The sequence below is a fragment of the Galeopterus variegatus genome, unplaced genomic scaffold, assembly GCF_000696425.1.
Source record: "Galeopterus variegatus unplaced genomic scaffold, G_variegatus-3.0.2 Scaffold7241, whole genome shotgun sequence".
Taxonomy (NCBI): domain Eukaryota; kingdom Metazoa; phylum Chordata; class Mammalia; order Dermoptera; family Cynocephalidae; genus Galeopterus; species Galeopterus variegatus.
The window spans coordinates 13,513-31,937 of NW_007733352.1; the positions used below are offsets into that span (position 1 = coordinate 13,513).

At 38.7% G+C, this 18,425-nt stretch overlaps 1 protein-coding gene across 1 annotated transcript in view; it reads right to left on the minus strand.

The window, feature by feature from the left end:
• Positions 1 to 1,066: 1,066 nt before the first annotated feature.
• The window catches only part of LOC103607210 (transcription factor E2F5), a 17,789-nt gene continuing 430 nt past the window's right edge, over positions 1,067 to 18,425 (minus strand). The window contains exons 2-4 of the mRNA XM_008591742.1: positions 18,210 to 18,359; positions 2,230 to 2,339; positions 1,067 to 1,244 (exon numbers count right to left, since the gene is read on the minus strand). Of these exons, the coding sequence (XP_008589964.1) occupies positions 1,067 to 1,244; positions 2,230 to 2,339; positions 18,210 to 18,359 (438 nt within the window). The remainder of the gene's footprint in view (positions 1,245 to 2,229; positions 2,340 to 18,209; positions 18,360 to 18,425) is intronic.

Sequence of the window (18,425 nt, forward strand, 5' to 3'; positions counted from 1 at the left end):
GAGCGCCGCTGCGCTCCCAAGCGGTGCACTGTAGCAGTGCGCCACCGGGCCGGCCCCAGAAAAAATTTTTAAGATGTCAAAATATCATAACATACATGAAATATATCTATACCTATATAAATATATCTATCTATATCTGTCTACCTATCTATCTAAAATAGTTATGGTTGAGAAAATTGGGAATGACCGAAAACTTATAAAGCAGCAAAGTCCAAGATCAACTAGTTCAATGATTTTTGAATCTTGGGTTTCCACATGGCACAGCTTGAAAATCCCCACTGCTGTCAAACTGTGACAGAGCTCTGATCCATCGAAAGGAAATAAGAAATGAGATCATGGACTTGTTCACCAAATACAAGACAATGTGAAAAATATATTGTGTACATTAGCCAAAATTTTATGAGAGGTGGTACAAGACAAAAATGTGGTTAAAGTCTCCCTAAGAGTACAGGAAAACTCACAAACCAAGAGAATCACAGATAGCTAAGAGAAGACAGTGGTTTGTAGGAAACACATGGAGTATATTTATCACTAATGTTCCCCCCCCCACCACCAATACAGTATGATAGAAGCACAACCCTTGGACCCCCCAAAGGAACTATGTTTGAGTTAATATTAGGCAGAAAGTATCATAGATTAATTGTGGGCCCATGATATCTCATCTTCAAACCAAAATTAATTTTTCAAAACCTTGAGAGTTGCTGAATTTTTGCCACTTCAGAACACTGAACATAATTCTTTAAAAATAACTATGCATATAACAATGGCTTCTAATATTCACAGACCCCTCTAGGCACACTTTGGCTAGCATACTGCAGGCTAGTGATGGGTAGACCAAAAGTAGTTAATCTTTTGAAACACAGAAGTAATGTTAATGGGATGTGCTATATAACTTAAAAAGGTAAAATTATTTAAATATATAGTATAAATTAGAGGAATATTATAATATTAAAATGTTATATTCACTTAACAAAACTTAACTCTAAAAACACTACACTAAAGTAACTGACCTTCAGATGGGAAGAATATATTATATACACACATATTCTACAGTTCTACATATAACTTATTTAAAAGGATATCTATTATTAATGGAGTCGTCCATCACATTTTTGATGCTTTGCTGTAGCCACAACTTCTGTTGATCAAGTTCTTTTTCCTTCAGTTCTAGATCTTCAATTTCAGCTTTAAGGTATCTTAATCTATCTACAACTTCTTTAGTATTACAGCCAGCACCTACGCCTCTTAAAAACATAAGAATTAATACCCTCGGTATCTGACATAGGTTAACACCACTTAATTTTTGTAGTAATAAAGCTTACATTTAATAATATATTCCAGACAAAAATCTTTACACTATTCTAAAAATCGGGCATTAAAATCCTTAGAAAATTTAAATGCCATACTTCCAAATATGTATGCTTAGAAAATTTACTGATTGTCTACGGCCATACCACCCTGAACGCGCCCGATCTCGTCTGATCTCGGAAGCTAAGCAGGGTCGGGACTGGTTAGTACTTGGATGGGAGAAAATTTGCTGACAAGAACACCCTAATTACAAAAATTCTCAATCTGCCCTAAAGTGTTTTTTGTCATCTGGAAGGTCCAGCTGGTGACTTAAGTACCAAATGGATGCCCAAACTAAACAGTCACACCTAGCAGTCTTATGATGTAGACTGAGTTGCTGGTAAAATAAATTACAATCTTTCAGTATTTTGGTGGAATTTTGGCTAAAAAAACAAAACACTAAAGCCAAAGGGGATACATCTGAAGAACAGAAAATATTTCCTTGTTACAGTCAAATATACAACCAGGCAACAGTTAATAAATGACAACATGCATTCAATTAATTATTTACAAGGTACATATTCTTATGTATAAGACACAGTTCCTGTTTTCAAGGAGTTTCTATTAGTTGGGTAGATAAAGATTTAGGCAGAGAGGGATTAACAACAAAGCAGTATGCTAGTGAGTAGAATAAGGGAGAAAATAAGATTTGAACTTTTTAAGAGTGTAAATTAAACAGCAGAGAGAACAAAGGAACATCCCAACAGAGAAATGGCATAATCAGAGGTCCAGAGAGGTGTGTCCAGGGGAACATGAGGGGCTGACGTGACTAGAGGGCTGAGATAGAGGACTTAGGAGAGAGAAATGTTAGAAAGGTCAGATTTTACAGACATTGGGAAGAAAAGTAAAGGTTTTAGAATAGTGTGCTGGTTTGTAACTTACTTCCATTGGATACTATTTTTTGACTTTTTTTCAATCAGGTCAATTCCTTCTAAGACATTGGTGATATCATAAATTCTTCTTTTTTGCCTTACAGCCAAAGTATCTGCAGCCTGTTTAGGAAAAACAAACAAACAGAAAGAACAATGAAATAAAGGGCAATTCATATTTTAAAGCCAAAAAGGATTGGTTATTAAGTTCATAGTGTGAGAGTCCAATCCCAAATTTGACCCAGTCAGTTGCTTGGGAACAATAGCTTGGTATGTTCAAAGCATCTCCCAAACGTTGCAAATGCCAAAGAAAGTGTTCCATTTAAAAGCTAGCAGATGTTGGAATGGAAAAAAAAAATTAAGGTCATGACACAAAGCCCACAAAAATTAAAGAACACAATAAGAATACTTCATGTCACCTTATGGATTAATCCTGAGGAGGAGCTACTAATTGTCTAGCCATGTCACTTCCCATCTTATTTCTCTGTTCATAAACAATCTTGTCTAAGGACAGCCTTACTTGCTTTACAAAACTTTGAAAAATTATATCTCAGCAATTTTGGGGATAATTAAGACACTTGGGGGGTGGATTCTGAATTATTCACACACTTGTTATACTTTAAAATAACTATCTGCATTTTATAAACTCACAGTGAAAACAGAGAAATAAATCATGCCATCCCAACACAAAGCATAAAATCAATAAGAAATCAAAATCTATACCACAAGGTTGTTGTACCAGCAACTATCATCCAAAATCTTGGTAGTTTCATTTACATTAGATAAGATCAACAAAAATATGACACACTATCATGTTATGAATGAATTCAAGAACACTGTAAAGTTCCCTTAATTAGTTACCACTCATATTTCTGACATTTGTTTGCCAATAGAACAAAGAAAACCTCAAAGAAGATGTTACCATACAGATGAGTGGATCAGAGGACAGCCTATCTTGAATGTAGAGCCAAATTTTAAGATCTATAGTAGTAATGAGAAAACACACACACACATTTATGTCCCCACTGATAATTTTCAGCACATTATCTAAATTAGCGAACAGGATTTAGCTTTACATCATTGATCACCAGCTCTCCCAGGGCATCGCTACTTTCTTAATTCTGTGAAAAAGCAGCTCCTACAAAAACCCAGCACAGCATATTGTTTGCAATCTGGACCTGCCTTCCACAAGAAGCAAGAGCCACTGACAGCTACTGCTTACTTCATGGACATTTGGAAACTTAAGTGAAATGTCGCTTCTCTCAATCCATTTTCTTGTGTTACCAAAAATTCCAGGTTACTACTGTCCAATCATTCAGGTCTTCTTCAGGAAGGGGATTCATGCCTCAGTGGACTGGGAGAGTAAGTAGGATGTCGTAGAGAGAAGGAAGAACTGGAAAGTGGGGCTCTTTTGAGTCCCCAGCTCTGACTTGGCACCATTTCTTCTAGAGAACCAGAAAGTTAAAGAGTGGGACTAGGCACAGTTTCAATGATATCTTCTTCCCTTGTACTTAGCAATTCTCTCCTGTTTTATATATCTTCGGAAAATTTCTGTTCCCGAGTTTGAGGCTGTTTTTCTGAACAGAAATAGACTACTGCAAAGTTAACTGCAAAAATGTGAAGTTGAGGAGTCACCTTTCACTTTCCTCTGAAAGGCCCTCCAGAAGTAACCCAGGACACTCCAAGCCGCAGCTCTATGTTATCAGAACCTATGTACTCAGACGCAAAAGCATTCACAACCATAGCAACAGCTCACCGGTGCTGGTATTAGATGTGTTTGTACAAACCAGACCACAAGAGTTATTCTAGGTCATCAGGCAAAGTGCCATGAGATTTAACTTTTAGCTCAAAATTTTAAACAAGTATCTCGTTTATATTTATTACCACTTAACAGTCACAACATTTAACCCTTGGTTTCCAAAACTAAACATTATTTCTTAAATACTTTTTAAGTTTATAAACACATAAATGACCAACTAGTACAGATCATATCACTTAAAAGGGTCTCCAGGAGGCTTTTATTTTAGCTGTCACATCATTCTTCAGGAGTTAGGTTCTGGAGTTAGACCCATGGAGGTCCAGTCCTGGCGCTGCCACTTCCTATCATCGGCTGGTCTCTCTCTTTTTTTTTTTTTGTGCCAGTACAGGTCCAAACTCTTGACCTTGGTGTTATAACACTGTGCTCTAACCAACTGAGCTAACCGGCCAGCAGCTGTCTCTGAAGCTCACTAAGCCGCATTTCCTTTTGTGTAAAATGGTATAACAACATATACTGAATGGGGGTATTACGGGGATTAAACTGGGTAATCTTAGCACAATGTCTGTTGCATAATTAATACTTAAATGTTGGCTAGTAACAAACTCATCATCAAGTACAGGTTGAAATGGGATCGTGGATAAGTTTTAGAGTGTGGGTGTATGCAGACCTACCTTGTTTAATACGGTGTTTTAAAAAGTTGTGGGTGAATTCTTAAAAAGCTTTATTAAGGTGACCTTGATCAGAGCTGGCTTGGCAGAGTGGTGGGGCCAAAAGCCTTAATGAAGACATTTCAAGAAAGAGTGGAAGGAAAGCTAGAGTAGACAACTCTTTTGAAGAGTTCTGCAGCAAGGAGGAACAGAGAAATGGGGCAATATCTGTAGAGAACTGTGTGGTCTCTGGGAAATGTTTTTTCTTCCTTTCTCTTTTCTTTTACAGATGGGAACTATTTCAGCATGTGAGTAAACTGATAGGAATGATGTGGTAAAGGGGGAGAGGGATAATTAACGATGCAGAAGGGCGAAGGGACAGTCACTAAAGAGATGACTGTAGGTAAGCACGGGGGGTGGGGGCATGAGATGCTAATCAGACCAGCTGGGGGGCTAGCCTTAGAGAACAGCAAGACAGTAGATAAGTTTTAGAGTGTGGGTGTATGCAGACCTACCTTGTTTAATACGGTGTTTTAAAAAGTTGTGGGTGAATTCTTAAAAAGCTTTATTAAATAATTTAAGACTTGCACACTTAACAGAATCACACCATGAATCCCCACCACCACCACCACCTTCATTCATTCATTTAACACCTACAATGTTACAGGGACTTAAGGTTCTGGGTCTTAAGAATACAGTAGTGACAGAACAAAGTCCCTGTTTGGATGGAGGAAGTGGCTGTGGAAGTGGTGAGAAATGGTGAGATTCTCGATATATTCTGAAGGTATAGCTGTTTGCTCTGAGAGAGAGGAGTAGAGGATGACTCCAGTCTTTTTTTTTTGAGTAATTACAGATGAGGAATACTACAAGAGAAACAGGTTTGGGGTACTGGAAATCAGGAATTTCACCTTGGACGTTCTGACATCCAAGGAAGGAAACCAATTGGACATGTGAGTGTATGCCCCAGGGGAGAGGTCCAAACTAAAGATATGAATTCAGTAGTCATCAGTGAATAGGCATTTTAGGTTGCAAGATGGAATCTACCAGGTTCACCCAAGAGGTGAACACAGAAAGAAGGAGCCCAAGGACTGACTCTGGGGCAGTCCAATGTGTAAGGCCTGGGAAATGGGGGCAACCTGCCATTGAAGAGGAGAAGCAGGAAGACTGGGGTCTTGGAATGCAAAGAGGAGAGTGTAAGAAAGAGTGAGCATGTCAAGTACTGCCATGAGGGCAAGTCACCGAGAACCATCGGTGGACTTACCTTTGGAAAGATCACTGGTGACCTTGATCAGAGCTGGCTTGGCAGAGTGGTGGGGCCAAAAGCCTTAATGAAGACATTTCAAGAAAGAGTGGAAGGAAAGCTAGAGTAGACAACTCTTTTGAAGAGTTCTGCAGCAAGGAGGAACAGAGAAATGGGGCAATATCTGTAGAGAATTGTGTGGTCTCTGGGAAATGTTTTTTCTTCCTTTCTCTTTTCTTTTACAGATGGGAACTATTTCAGCATGTGAGTAAACTGATAGGAATGATGTGGTAAAGGGGGAGAGGGATAATTAACGATGCAGAAGGGCGAAGGGACAGTCACTAAAGAGATGACTGTAGGTAAGCACGGGGGGTGGGGGCGTGAGATGCTAATCAGACCAGCTGGGGGGCTAGCCTTAGAGAACAGCAAGACATATTAATAAGAGAAGTCCAGAAGGGTATTTGGGTACAGATATAGGTAATTTAGTAGACAAGGCAGGGAAAGAGGTTAGATATTTCCCTCTGACTGCTTTTTATTTCTTCATCAGCACTGGGGTGGTGGGGGAGAGGGAGGAGATGAGTAATAGTTGAGAAGGGAGAAAACTGTGTGAAATACTCACATAAGACAACAAGAGAGTAGGTAGTGCAGGAGGAATGCTGGACAGTACTTGTGAAGTTAATCGTCAGGAAGTTAAAATGAGACCCATCACCATCATTGTGCATTTTTCTCCAGCCCTGGAGAACTCCCCGGGTATAGCCAAAGGGCGGGCAGAGAACAAAGTGAGTCTCCATTCTCTTCCCATGCTTGCCACTGTAGCTGTTGTTCACACACGCATGCATCAAATTTACTCAGAAAGGTTGCATTTACTACAACAGGATTTGACCTGTGTAGCCATAAAGGAAGCATCTAATTGTATCACACCAACTCAGTTTACAGGAAAAATAAACAAATGAACAAAAATAACCCTTTGAAAGAAATAGATCTCCCCTCCAAATATTAAATCCCTCTCTAAAAATATGATGTGTCACTAATGGTGAACAAGGCAATGTCTATAGGTGGAACAAAATTAAAGCTTGTGATGTTTTTAAGAGGTGGGCAAGACAAATAAACCAGGACAGGTGGGAGCGATAGTATATAGGTATTAAAAAAAGGGCTTTAATAATCATGTGGCCACACCCCTTCACTTGAACAAATGAGTCCACTAAGACCCAGTGTTACCTCTGGACAGGGAGAGAGATTATGTGGCAGCTTTATTTGAGTTACAATTAGTTGTGGCTCATTTGCTCAGGGATGTTCTTCTGATGGAGCATAATGCTGCATTCAAAAAGGCTAACATCCAAACAATAACTATAGGCAACATACTGTCTTTCAGGTTCTCCTTCTGTAAAGCAGGTGCTTTACTCTCTTCCAGGATCACAACAATCAGTACATGTGCACTCAATGTTTTAGCTACTGTGCTTCAGAAATTAACATCACAGGAAAGAGGACCAGAATCCAAAAACCAAATATGTGCAACAAAGCACTATATCAGGGGTCTATTATCACTATTTTTGATCCAATTTCTCACCTAACTTAATAAAGAAATATCTTTCTGTGAAAGGCAGACCACAGGATGTTATGGAGCACCCCTTATCTATGTATCTAGTGTAACTCACTAACTTTAATAATTCAGAACATGATGAAGCACAAAGAAGGAGGAAAAAAGGCTTCCAAAGAACAAAAATAGATATAAAAACGTGTATTTTCCTAATCAAAGAGTTCACCCCATTTGGAACCTATTTACTCCTACTTTTATACGATTTTTAACCATTGGAGCTATTTAATTTCAAAGTCCACAGAAGAACTAGAAGTGCCATCTGAGACATTAGTGAGGCACCCGGGCAACAATCAAGGGACAAGAGAAAAACTGTAAGAAGTAGGAAAAACAAACAAACAAACAAAAAAAAAACTCACAAAGTTGAGGCCACTGAACATGAAGAATATCCAACATACTTCAAAAAGTTTTGGGGCTATTGCTTCCAAAGAATACAAAAAACAACATTCACCATGATTATCATGAATTACAAAAAAGTAAAATCATGTACAACATTTTCAATTTAAGAAGACAAAGACATGTGCAATGCATTTTAGAAAATTTTCAAACCAAAATGGCTAGATTTTTTTTTTTTAATAAGAAATGTTATTAATAGAGACAAATCTTCAGCTAATCAGAAAACTCAGCTGTGGGGCTGACCTGTGGCTCACTCGGGAGAGTGTTGTGCTGATAACACAGAGGTCATGGGTTTGGATCCCATATAGGGATGGCTGGTTGGCTCATTGGGTGAGCATGGTGCTGACAACACCAAGTCAAGGGTTAAGATCCCCTTACCGGTCATCTTTCTAAAAAAAGAAAAAGAAAACTCAGCTGTGTTCAAAATCTTATTACCTAAAGGATAAACAATGGCTTCATGATACCTGGACTTACGATATTCAAGAACATACCAATCAGACATGGATTTTAAAACAATCTAAAATCCTCAAAGGGATTACAGTGAATGTGAACTATGATTCAAGTTAAACCCAACTTTCATGTTAGCTGCCCTCGTAACTGTCTATTCTGGTGACTGATTAACCGCCCCCCCCACCCACCAATTACTGGGGCATCTTTGTCTCAAACACACAACACACAACACACAAACACACACACACACAAATGTATAAACAGCAAAATGTCAAAAATTTCCTTCACTGGGAACTTATGTCAAATCTATAGAAGAAAGAAAAAGAAAAAGATTTAGATTTGACTATCTCAATAATTAAAGCACATAAAAGATAAAGACCACAAATTAAAACATGGACAAAAGATAGAATTAACAAACAAGAAAAAAAATTAACATACTTGAAAAAGTTTTAAAACTCTTAATAAGTTAATAAAGGAATAAGAAAAGGAATGCAAATTAAAATAATGAAAATATATCTATACAAAGACATGTGAATAGTGAGAGCAGTATTCAAAATAGCCACAGCAGTATTCAAAATAGCCACAAGTTACAAACGGCAGGTGAATGGATAAGCAAAGTGTGGTACATTCATAAAATGAAATACCACTGATAGCAAAGACAGACAAAGACACTTCAGAAGAAGAAAACTACAAGCCAATATCCTTGATGAATACAGATGCAAAAATCTTCAACAAAATACTAACAAAACAAATTTTTTTTTTTTTCCTTTTTTTGTCTTTTTTCGTGTCCGGCAACGGATTGCAACCCACAGTGTCGCGCCCGTACCGGACCGGGACCGGCAACGGGATCGCAACCCTCGGTGTTGCGCCTGCACCTCGCTCAGCCAGTGAGCGGGAACCGGTCTGTATGTGGGATCCGAACCCTCGGCGGGAGCGCCGCCACGCTCCCAAGCGGCGCACTGTAGCAGTGCGCCACCGGGCCAGCCCCCTAACAAAACAAATTTAACAGCACATTAAAAAGATCATTCACCATGATCAAGGGTGATTCATTTCAGAAATGCAAGGATGGTTCAACAATAAACCAATCAATAAGTGTGATTCATCACATTAACAGAATGAAGGACAAAAGCCATATGATCATTTCAATAGATGCAGAAAATGCATTTGACAAAGTTAAACATCCTTTCATGATAAAAACTCTCAACAAATTATGTATAGGACAAATGTACCTCAACACTATAAAGGCCATATATGACAAACTCACAGCTAACATTAACCTCAACGGGGAAAAGTTGAAAGCTTTTCCTCTAAGATTAGGAATAAGACAAAGATACCTACACTCACCACTTCCAATCAATATAGTACTGGGGGTCCTAGCTACAGCAATTAGGCAAGAGAAAGAAATAAAAGGCATCTAAATTTAAAAGGATGAAGTCAAATTGTCCTTGTTTGCAGATGACATGATCTTATACAGTGAAAACCCTTAAAGAATCCACCAAAAAAAAGAAAAAAAAAAATAGAACTAATAAATGAATTCAGTAAAGTTACAAGACACAATATCAACATCCAAAAATCAGTAACATTTCTATACACAAAAAGCAAACAATCTGAAAAAGATATCAAGAAACCAATCCTATTTACAATAGCTACAAGAATAATAAAATACTTGGGAATAAATTCAACCAAAGAGGAAAGATCTGTACACTGAAAACTATAAAAATATATTGATGAAGGAAATTGAAGATACAAATAAGTGGAAAATATCCCATGTTCATGTATTGAAAGAATTAATATTGTGAAAATGTCCATACTACCGAAAGGGATCTGCAGATTCAATGCAATCCTTATCAAAATACCAATGACATTCTTTACAGAAATAGAAAAAAATAATCTGAAATTTGTATGGAACCACAAAAGACCTTCCATAGCCAAAGCAATCCTGAGCATAAAGAAGAAGGCTGGAGACATCACACTAAAATATACCATAAAGCTGTAGTCACCAAAACAGTATGGTACTGGCATAAAAATAGACACATGGACCATTGGAACAGAATAGGGAACCCACAAATAAAGCCACGTACTTACAGCCAAATGATTTTTGACAAAAGCACCAAGAATATTCACTGGGAAAAGGACAGTCTCTTCAATAAATGGTGTTGGGAAAACTGTATATCCACATGCATAAAAATGAAATTAAGACACTTATATACAAAAAAATCATCTCAAAATGGATTAATGACTTAAATGTAAGACCTGAAACTATGAAGCTACTAAAGGAAACATAGGTGGAAAACTCCATAACATTGGTCTGGGCAATGACTTTTCGAATATGACCCCAAGAGCACAGGCAATGAAAGCAAAAGTAGACAAATGGTATTATATCAAACTAAAAAGCTGCCCAGCAAAGGAAACAGACTAAGGAGACAACCTACAGAATAGCAGAAAATGTCTGCAAACTATACATCTGATAAGGTGTAAATATCAGAAATATATAAGGAATCCAAACAACTCAATATCAAGAAAATAACTTGATTATAAAATGGGCAAAAGACCTGAATAGACATTTCTCAAAAGAAGGCATACAGATGGCCAACAGACATGAAAAAAATGCTCAACATTACTAATCATCAGGGAAATGCAAATTAAAACCACAGTGAAATACCACCTCATACCCATTCAAGAATTTCATGGCTTTGTTCACTGATGGGAAGTGGCAGAATCAGGACCAAAAACTCAGAACTAGAGTCTTAAGCTATAAGACAATTTGTCTTGTCCAGAACTGGAAACATGAAGTGGCTGACTCGCTTTTTTTTCTTTTCTCTAATTGCCTTGGGTCTAATGTCCTCCAACAACTTAATCCCCACTGTAACTGTTGAAGGTGGGAAGTCCTATTATGGTAATTGAAAGGTGATTGGGTTGTAGGACCATGCTGTAGTGAATGGATTACAAATGGTGGTCAGGGGCATGGTTAGGAGGGCTTTAAAAGGAGAGTGAATGAGAAGGTTTCTTTCTCTGCTCCACCATTTCACAATGTGATACCCTGCCGTCACTGTCACCACCACCAAGGCCTTCACCAAATGTGTTCCCTGGACTGTGGACTTTCCAGTCTCCAAAACTGTAAGCAATAAATTTTGTTTTTCTTAAGAATTACCCAGTTCTACATATTTTGTTATAAGCAACAAGAAAAGACTAATACGCTAATAAAGTTGTCTTCAAATCACAGCAAACTTTGGAGGTAGGTACACCTTTTGCTTATCATTGTGGTTCCGGGCATCAATTCTGGCATCAAACTATCAGGGTTCATATTTCACTTACTGTGGATATTGGGTAAGCCTCAATATCCTAATCAGCAAAATGGAGATGTAATTTCTCCTTCATAGTTTTGTTATGAGGATTCAGTGAGATAACACAATGAAAGCTTCTGGCATGGTGCCAGAAGTATTTATTAGTAATCATATTTATTAGCATTATAGAGCTGTAGTCTCCTGAGAATTTTTTTCTCCATTTGGCCAAGCTTCTTGCATGTAACAGATGTTTAATAATTAGACCCTGTAATAGATGTTTCCAGATTAGCTTTCTATATGCATTTTTAATAGACTTTATATTTTACAGTACTTTTCAGGTTCACAGCAAAATTGACCAAAAAGTACAGAATGTTCCCTTATACCCCTTGTCCCCACACATGCATAACCTCCTCCACTATCAACATTCCGCATCAGAGTAGGACATATACAATCAATGAACCTACACTGACACATCATCATCACCCAAAATCCATAGTTAACATTAGGGTTCATTCTCACTATTGCACATTCTATGAGTTTTAACAAATGTATAATGAAATGTGTCCACCACTGTAGTACCATACCAAATAGTTTTCACTGCTCTAAAAATTCTCTATGCTCTGTCTATTCATCCCCTCTCTCCTCTAACTCCCGGCCATCACTGATAGTTTTGCCTTTTCCAGAACTTTACATAGTTTAAGTCATACAGTATGTAGCCTTTTCAGATTGGCTTTTCTCACTTAGTCATTTGCATTAAAGGTTCCTCCATATCAGTTCATGGCTTGATAGCTCATTTCTTTTTAGCACTAAATGATAAGAGTATTTCTGGTTGTACCACAGTTTACCTGTTCACTGAAGGACATCTTGGTTGTTTCCAAGTTTTAGCAATTATGAACAAAGCTGCAATAAATATCAGTGTGCAGATTTTTGTGCAGATATAGTTTTCAACTCCTTCAGGTAAATACCAAGAAGCATGATTACTGGGTCATATGGTAAAAGTACATATGGTTCTGTAAGAAACTGCCAAATTGTATTCCAAAGTGGCTGTACCATTTTGCATCCCCACTGGTAATGAATGAGTTCCTGTTGTTCCACATCCCTGTCAACATGTGGTGCTGTGTTTGGATTTTCACCATTCTAGTAGGCTTATAGTGACATTTCATTGTTATATACAATTACTGGGACTGGGTTATACATAACAATGAAATACCATTATAAGCCTACTAGAATATATATATATATATGAGGGGTCTTTAGAAAGTTCATGGAAAGATTTGCGTTATCTTTCAATTATACCTTTCCATGAACTTTTTGAGGTACCTTCATATATGTGTATGTGTGTGTGTGTGTGTGTGTATGTGTATGGGTGTATAAACTGTGGTAAAATACACATAATATAAAATTTAACATCAAACCATTTTAAGTGTACAGTTCAGAAGTACATCAGCATTGTTGTGCAACCAATCCCCAGAATACTTCATTTTGCAAAACTGAAACTCTCTACCCATTGTATTAGTTTGCTGAGGATGCCAGAATTAAGTGCCACTGGGACTGGGTGAATTAAATAACAGACATTTATTTTCTCACAATTATGCAGACCAGAAGTCCAAGATCAAGGTATTGGCTTGTCTGGTTTCTTCTGATGCCTCTCTCCTTAGCTTACAGATGGTCATCTTCTCACTGTGTCCCCACATGGTCTTTCCTCTGTGTGCGAGCATCCCTGGTATCTCTTCATGTGTCCAAATTTCCCCCTCTGTATAAGGACACTAGTCAGACTGGATTAGGACCCACCCTGATGGCTTCATTTTAACTTAATCATCTTTTTAAAGGCATTATCTCCAAATACAGGTTGAGCATCCCTAATCTAATATCCAAAATCTGAAATGCTCCAAAATCTGAAACTTTTTGAACACCAACATGATGCCAAAAATGGAAAATTTCACACCTGACCTCATGTAAAGGTCTAACAAAATTATTAAAACAATTGTATAAAATTACCTTCAGGTTATATATAGAAGGCATATATGAAACATAAATGAATTTCATGTTTAGACTTGGGTCTCTTCCTCAATCTCATTATGTACAAGGGTACTTCAAAAAGTTCATGGGAAAATAAAATTAAACCATAATACAAATCTTTCCATGAACTTTTTGAAGTATGCTTATATATGCAAATATTCCAAAATCTAAAAAAATCCCAAATCCAAAACACTTCTAGTCCCAAGCATTTTGCATAAGGAATACTCAACCTGTATAGTCACATTCTGGGATACTGGGGGTTAGGACTACAACATAATGAATTTGGGGGGGATACATTCAGTGTGTAACACTCTCCCCCAGCCTCATGCAACCACCCTTCTACTTTCTGTTTCTATGAATGAGACTATTCTAGCTACCTCATATAAATGGAATAATACAGTATTTATCTTTTTGTGACTGGCTTCTTTCTCTTAGCACAAAGTCCTGAAGATTCATCTATGTCGTAACATATGTGGTAGATCTACATTGTAGCTCTCCTTCCTTTCTAAGGCTAAATAATCTTCCATTGTAAGTATATGCCACATTTTGTTCATCCACTGATGGACAACTGGGTTGCTTACATGTTTTGGCTATTATGAATCATTACGAACTGCTGTGAACATGGGTGTATAAATATCTGCTGGAGACCCTGCTTTCAATTCTTCGGGTATATACCCAGGAGTGAAAGTGTCCTGAAGCATGCATTAAAGTACTGGCTGTCCTATACCTATGTATCTCTGCTTAGACTAATTCTACCTATAGATATTTGCTTGCTGTTACAAACTAAAGCCTTAAATCAAATTATTTCTTTTTTCTAGGGTGTGTTTTAATCAGCTTATCATAAATGTGTATGCATCAGGGACCTGTGGGAAAAGAAACACCAAAAGTACCCTATTACATTAACCCAGATATCATGCAGGTAACTTGTAACTTAAACAATTATGATAAAAGAGAGAAGCAATCTTGACCATGATTTTAAAAGTTCAAGGTGGTACCAAAATGGCAAATAAAATATAGAAACTAGGCTATAAATTATTCTTAGTAGGAATTTTCAAAACAACATATAAACAGTCATGACTATTTTAACAGTTCTTCAAATTCTTAGCTGTGGAAAAACAGAATCCTAGTTTAATTTGTGAAACAATATGGAATTTGCTATCAATACCTTCATTTTCAATGCAGAAGCTCAGTACCTCCCTCTCTTCTCCCACAGGTGGAAAAATAATAATAATTTTTCTTCCGAAGATACATTCCATGTCCTTACACAAATGAAAACTTAAATAAGTTTATTTTTTTAGGTCTACTGAAAGGCAGTATAGCATAGAAAATAATAACAAATGGTCTAGCTTCAAATCTTAGCTCTCACTTTCTACTATATGACACTGGGCAAGCTACTTAATCTGTTTTGGCCTACTTAACCTAACAGTTTCCTCAGCTGTGAAATGGGGATATTAAGCCCAAACTTCCACTGTTGTTTAGAAGATAAAGTTAGTTAATAAATGTAAAATGCCAGGCATACAGTAAGCTCTCAGTAAATGTTAGCTATTAACAACATAAATTGGCAAAACACGTAACTTGAAAGGACCATGATAATAACTTTTCGTCACTGGAATAAAGAAATAATACCTATCCCACCTCCACTATTGTAAATGAGACTATAGGGTGGGGGTGAGGGTGAGGGTGAGGCTGGGGAGATAATGAATTAAAATTTTCTCAAATACTTCCATTTTTTTTCTATTGCCTCCTAATTGTTAAATTATACCAGAACAAAACAAAAAGAAAAAAGGAAAAAATTGTATCAGCTTTATTAGACTTGATTTGCTTTGTTAAGCTATATCCTCAGGTATATTATTAAGAAGAAATATATCACTAAGATACAACATTAAGGGCCGGCCCGAGGCTCACTTGGGAGAGTGTGGTGCCGATAACACCAAGGCCACGGGTTCAGATCCCTATAAAGGGATGGCCGGTTGGCTCACTTGGGAGAGCGTGGTGCTGACAACACCAAGTCAAGGGTTACGATCCCCTTACCGGTCATTTTTTTTTTTGTGTGACCGGTAAGGGGATCGTAACCCTTGCCTTGGTGTCGTCCGCACCGCGCTCAGCGAGTGAGCAAACCGGCCATCCCTATATACGATCTGAACCCGCGGCCGCGGCACTACCAGCGCCGCTGGGCTCCCAGCACCACACTCTCCTGAGTGAGCCTTGGGGTCGGCCCCCGGTCATTTTTTTTTTTTTTTTTTTTAAAAGATACAACATTAAGTTCTTATTCATCAGCAGTATACAAATTAGAAAAGAAATAGCATCTATGTAGTCTTGGATATTTTATGGATATCAAGGATATTTGGAAATTTTATGTGAGCATTGACATAATTTTCTATATTCGTGATATTCACAAAAATGTTTTTTAATTGCTTCTTAAAAAAATGTCAAGTGTATTACTTAAAAGTATCAATAACATGCTGAAATGTGCCACTCGAAAGTAAAAATATAAGAAAAAACAATGTGTCTTTATAATTTCCAATTAGAGGAAATTTATAATTGTCAGTGTTAGTCCATCTTCAACATGTATTATTAAAAATATCTTAATGGTCTTTTATTATGTAAGATTTTTACATGTAAAAAAATGTACAGGTGAAAAAGAACGATACTCAAACTGTTTTCTACAAATGTAAAGTCATTAATATAATAATATGTAAAGTCATTATATAATATAAAATAATGTTATTACAGAAACCTTTGAACTTTTAGGAGAGTTTCAGGATGAATGAAACAATGTTGTTACGAAATATCAAACTCTACATCCTACTCAGTGCCTCTGTGACTTCTGTTGAGCAATTATATGGCCACAGATGAAACAGGAGGAAGCCAAAGAATTAAGTCAAATAGGGGCAAAGTTCCATCACACTGAGGCAAGGTCAGGAAGAAGCCCTCAAAATTCAGCCATCACAGTTCAGTTTTATCTGGAGAACTTCCCTGATTTCTTATACTATAGTCACAGGCTGCAGCTGAATTTCCAGATTTTAAACAGCAGTTTGCAACCTGTGTAACATCCCTGGCTCTCTCTGATGACTTCATAATTTCCAGTGAAATTCTTCAAAGAGAATCTGTTTTAATTCACTACCATTTAAATACTATATATGCAATTAAAGCACTTTCAGGGAGGCAGTGAGGGAAGGAAGGAGTGGTGGGGAAAAAAAGAGGATAAGGAATTTCCAAAGGTGGGAAAAAATTCCTGGAGTAACATTTCAAAAAGACAGTAAAAACTACTTCCCAAAAAGCAAAAATATGTGCTGCATGCCTCATTTGAATGAAGTAGAACAATTCAGATGGTTCAATTCAACAGCCACTTACTGAACACCTTCTACATCTAGGGAAAGGAGAGGGCATTCAAAGACAGACCTCCCTCCAGGGCTACACTGGAGGCAGCCCCCTAGCAGAGTCGCCCCTGTCAGTCTTCAGTCCCTACACCCAGGGAGTACTGCAGGACATCTGCTTCCACTGCTTTATGCACGGCCTTGAGGATGCAGCGACACCCTTAAGCCAGGTATGGTGGTCCAGGCAGTCCCCGAGGTGCTGGGACCAATCCTCCAGCTAATACCAGATTTAGGGAGTCAAAGGGTAAGTTTTAGTATTTTTAGTTTTTAAAGAGTTAGTTCGTACTTAACGTTGGTGCGCCGGTTGAATTTTAATTCAAGTGACCACATTCTCTTTTTTTTCCCTCAGGGCTGTGGAATCCTTCCAAATCCTGCCTGAACGGTTAAATCATTGTGTACGACGGAACAACTTTCGATGCATGTTGCTGTTTGAAAAATCTGAACTCTAGTAAGGGACAAAGCATACGTTCTCTTGAAACAGGAGTTTACTGAGCTTTTCCACCTCTCTGGGTGAAAGTTACAAAATATCCCCTTTTCGGGTGATGGTAAATCTCACTTTTATAAAAATCCATAACAGATTCCAAATTAAGTCACGAATCAAGTATATCCCCTCCTAACCATTAGGATGACGAAAGGAATTGTACAAGGTTAAGAGTTTTTACTACTATTATTATTTTATCGACGGAGAGACCTGGAAGGAAGGTCACTTTTTTCCCCCTTTCATCTGGAATAGGTGGCACACCGGGTTCTTTCTTTTTTCTTTTCTCTTTCCTTTTAAACAATAGGAACATGGTTCCAACTTGAATCGCCTATAAAAACCATCAATTGCCAACAGTAAAATCAATCCCCAGGGTGTCTCCGGGCAAAGCGCCCGGGTACCCCCTGAGCCTCTGCCACAGGTGGACGCGGAGCCACAAAGACACTTGGTCGCCCTCAGGTCCCTGAGCCCGAAGACAGACGCCACGAGGGCGCGCTCGAGGTCCTGGGCTCTTTGTCGGGAGCCCCGCGCGGCACCGGGCCGCTCTGGTTACGCGGCCGGTTGGGGCCATCCTGGTCCCTCGTCCCTCCCCCATCCCGGCGTCCAGGGCCCTGGCGCTGGCCACATGGCCCCGGCTCTCGGGTGACCCGGTCCCCTCAGCGAGCACCCACACCACGCGCCGGGGGGCTGGGCTTCTCTGGGGGCAGCGGGTCCCGAAGTCCGCCTCCATCCCCGCCTCCCGAGCTCACCGCTTTGAGATCCAGGACGCCGTCCTTGGCCTCCTGCAGTAGCGACACGAACTTGGTGGTGAGCAGCCCTAGGCTCTTCTCGTGCCTGCTGCTGCCACCCCCGGCGCCCCCGAGCTGCTGCGGCGGCGGCGGCGGCTGCGGGGACTGTGCCTGGGCGGGCTGCGGCGGCGGCCCGCGATCCTCATGCATCATCTGGAATTTTAGCAACCTGCTTTT